At 44.2% G+C, this 3,539-nt stretch overlaps 1 protein-coding gene and 1 long non-coding RNA gene across 2 annotated transcripts in view; one reads left to right on the top strand and one right to left on the bottom strand.

The window, feature by feature from the left end:
* The window catches only part of FBXO47 (F-box protein 47), an 8,611-nt gene extending 5,848 nt beyond the window's left edge, over positions 1-2,763 (bottom strand). The window contains exons 1-2 of the mRNA XM_027666352.1: positions 2,596-2,763; positions 274-338 (exon numbers count right to left, since the gene is read on the bottom strand). Of these exons, the coding sequence (XP_027522153.1) occupies positions 274-338; positions 2,596-2,743 (213 nt within the window). The 5' untranslated portion in view covers positions 2,744-2,763. The remainder of the gene's footprint in view (positions 1-273; positions 339-2,595) is intronic.
* Positions 1-3,539, top strand: part of LOC113958241 — a 19,958-nt gene that overhangs the window by 6,256 nt on the left and 10,163 nt on the right. The gene's annotated exons all lie outside the window — the stretch shown is intronic.

The raw sequence follows: 3,539 nt of genomic DNA, 5'->3' as shown, positions 1-3,539 counted from the left end.
TGGTTTAGCAACAAGTCAAAACTGTGGTCACAGGGGTGTGCAAAAGGCCTGTGGGAGGAGAAACCTTTGTTTTCAGGGAGTAAAACTCACTGGCTTTTGCTGTTGTTAGTGTGAAGAGGCCGATTTCAAACCAATGCAGGGGTGATGAACTCCAGCAAAGGGACTGCAAAATCCAGCAAGGAATTTGTCTTGCAGGGGGTGGTGTTTTAAGTGCAAAGGGCCAGTGAGAAACAGCAGTGGAGGGAAGGTGGAAGGACTTACTTCTGAGAGTACCTTGTGTACGTACTTCAGCCTGTCCCTGGTGGGCAGCAGCAAGGTGCACCTCTTCAACAGCAGCCCTGGGACAGGGGAGGGGGAAAAACAGGTACAACTGGGGGTAAAAACTGTCACAACAACTCGTTTGTGGTGTTGTTTACAGCCCCTGCTACTCCCAGCTGAAGTATTAAAACCACTGCACTGGGTTGGGGGTTACAGCTGCTCAAAGTGTTGGGAAGCAGCGTTGAGTTGTTGCCCCTCAGCTCCCTGTGGAACGCTGGTTTTCCCCTCGCAGCTCAGTTTTTTTCAGGAGAGCCACACAAAAAAAGCAAATATTCTGAACTTTGTTGGTGTAGAACACTGCTAGGAGGGAAATCTGTTTTCCCACCCAGGGTATGTTTGGGATGGCAGAGCCTGGAGTGAGTTGTTGTGGGGAACAGTTGGTTGTGGGGCGGAATTTTTTTGATGGAAACTGGGTTAACAGCTTTCACCAGGGTAAAAAAAATATATATATTGGTTGTTAATTAGTCAAGGAATCCACGGAAAAGCATGTAGTTTTCAGGAGGGGAAAAAAGGACACTTTTGTCCTGAATTTTGCCTCCTGAAAATACATCATTTTTCCCAAGGTCAGAAAGTGCTTTATGAATTTCTTGTGGTTCTGAAGTGACTCCTTCCCTTCTTTAGAAGCGTGTCAGCTTTCCTGCACGACAGCCATAATTTATTCATCGGCCTCAGACGGTGACCCAAAGCTCAGTCAAGTCGATTTTTTTTTTTGTCGACCGGGGTCAGACTCAGGAGGGGAGTTCCCCGAGGAGCAGCCGCTGGGATGACCCAGCTGGAGCCGTCGGCGCGGGGGAAAACCAGGCTCGGGGAGAAGGGCTTGAGCAAAAGGCTCAACTTTTTTTTTTGTCACTCCAGTTTTTCCTGCTGCAGAGCAAATATTGATTTTTGCACCTGACCTTAACAAAGCCGTTCCTGCCGGGACCCAGATATGTTGGAGGATTTTAGATTTTTAATATGTTGAAGTTTTACTGCCAGAGCTGCTGCAGGGGTGGGTTCACACCTACTTTTAAAGAAGGAGTTGGCATTTTGTGTGAGGTCACTGCAAAGCCCAAACTAATTTTTGGTTCGTTTGTTTGTTGTGTTTTTTTTAAAGGATTATAAGTTTTCAGGCTTCATTTTAAAAAGAAAGCACTAAGATTATTTTAAAAAGGCATTTTAAGATTTTTAAGATTTTAAAAAGGCATTTTAAGATCCCCCGAAATCTCCATGGTTTTCTTGCAGTAGGAGACTTCAGGTCTAAATGAATTTAACAGCTTTCCTTTACCACGTGTATTTTAATGTCTTTAATGCCTTTATTTAATGTCTTGAATTCAAACCCTGTTTATAATTCTCCATCTAACCGTGGCATCACTTGATTTCTCTGTCAAACACATTTTTGTATCAGACAGGGACCAATAAATATGGATCAAATGCTGGTTTAATCTCATTTCCTCCTCTGACAGGAATGAATTAGGACTGAGGTGTCCTAAAAACCAGCAGCAGTGTCCCAAAGGGCAGCTGGTGCTGCTCCCTCCAGAATTAGGCTGGGTCTGAGTCCTGTGGCTGCGTTTCCCAGCCTGAGGAATGTGAGCTGCTCCAAGGGGATGCCCGGAGGAGGGGAGGGGGCTGAGCAGCCAAATTCCTTTGGCTGGCGGGGCCTGGGAGCCTCTTCCAGCGGTGGTGTCCAAACAAACTAAATTTGGAAACACCTCCAGCTGGGAACTGCCCCTCTGCCGCCTCGCAGGGAGCCAGAAACAGGCAGGACAGACATCATTTTTTATTTTTTTTTCCCATAACTAAGAGGCTTTGGAATGATTTCAGCAATCCCTCCCTCCAGCTCCGTGGGTTATTCGGCTCCGAGTTCAGAGGGAGCTGCACAAAAGGGGGTTTGGGGCCACGTTTTATTGGTGTAATTCACCGATAAACTTCCCTGAAGGGAAGTTCCAGCCAGGTGGGGGTTGGTCTCTTCTCTCAGGCACTCAGCAATAGGACAAGGGGGCACGGGCTTAAGCTCCACCAGGGGAAATTTAAGTTGGATATCAGGAGAAAATTCTTTACAGAGAGAGCGATCAGGCATTGGAATGGGCTGCCCAGAGAGGGGGTGGATTCACCATCCCTGGAGATTTTTAAACTCAGATTGGAAGTGGCACTGAGTGCCATGATCCAGTAAATGGACTGGATTTGGACCAAGGGTTGGACTCGATGATCTCGGAGGTCTTTTCCAACCCAACCGATTCTAGGATTCTGTGATTCTAATTAAAGCAGAGGGAGGTTTTTTCCAGCGGGCTCTGCCCTCACCTAGAGATTTGTAGTGCTCCAGGATGGAGGCTCCCTCTCTCCTGCCGGGGAGCTCCAGGTTGTGGAAATCCTGCAGGAGGAGCCGGCGGGTCCCTGCCGAGGTGGAGATGTAATGAATCAGCTGCTGCCCGAGGCTCTTGGACACCATGCTCAGCGTGCTGATGTCCCTCACTGCAAAAGCAAAGCCCGGGACACTCCCTAAATCCTCAAATCAGGAGTCAAAACCTGCCCCCTCCCCCTTCCCTTCAAAAACAGAGGAGTGAGAAGGATAAATAAAACACAAATTAATTAGTGTGGATCTCCTCGGCCAGCAAGCTGTTGTGATTAGAAATGGAGACACCCAAGGAATATTTTTTTTCCTACAGCTGCTTCAAATGCTTCGTAATTGCAATTTAAATTTTGATTTATTTATTTTTTTAAAAAGAACATGACAGTGTTTTGTTTTCAAAATGAAGGCTAAAAATATAATAATAATATAATAATATAATTCTTTTTTTTTTTTAATAAGGTTTCAGCCTTCATTTTGAAAACAGAGCACCAAGATTGTTTCAAAAGGTGTTTTAAGATACCTCAAAACCTCCGTGGGTTGCTTGCAGTGGGAGATGTTGGGTCTAAACAGCTTCAGCTTTCAGTTGGTTTTTTCATATGTGAAAGCTGAAAAACTCAGAATAAGCCACATAAAATGACTTGAACCAGCTGAAAGCTAAAGGGTAAGCCACAAAAAAGTGACTTTAACCAGCTGAAAGCTAAAACATTTTAGATAATAATGGCTTTATAAATGAAAAAAAAATGACTTTAACCAGCTAAAAGATAAAACATTTTAAGTAATAATGGCTTTTTAATTAAAAAAAAATATGGCTTTTTAAATGGAAAAAAAAATGACTTTAACCATCTGAAAGCTAAAACATTTTAGATAATAATGGCTTTATAAATGAAAAAAAAAG

This window comes from Corapipo altera, unplaced genomic scaffold (genome assembly GCF_003945725.1).
Source record: "Corapipo altera isolate COAL_440 unplaced genomic scaffold, ASM394572v1 200, whole genome shotgun sequence".
Taxonomy (NCBI): domain Eukaryota; kingdom Metazoa; phylum Chordata; class Aves; order Passeriformes; family Pipridae; genus Corapipo; species Corapipo altera.
The sequence above is the reverse complement of the archived record's forward strand: the minus strand, read 5'-3'. Positions and strand labels throughout refer to the sequence as shown.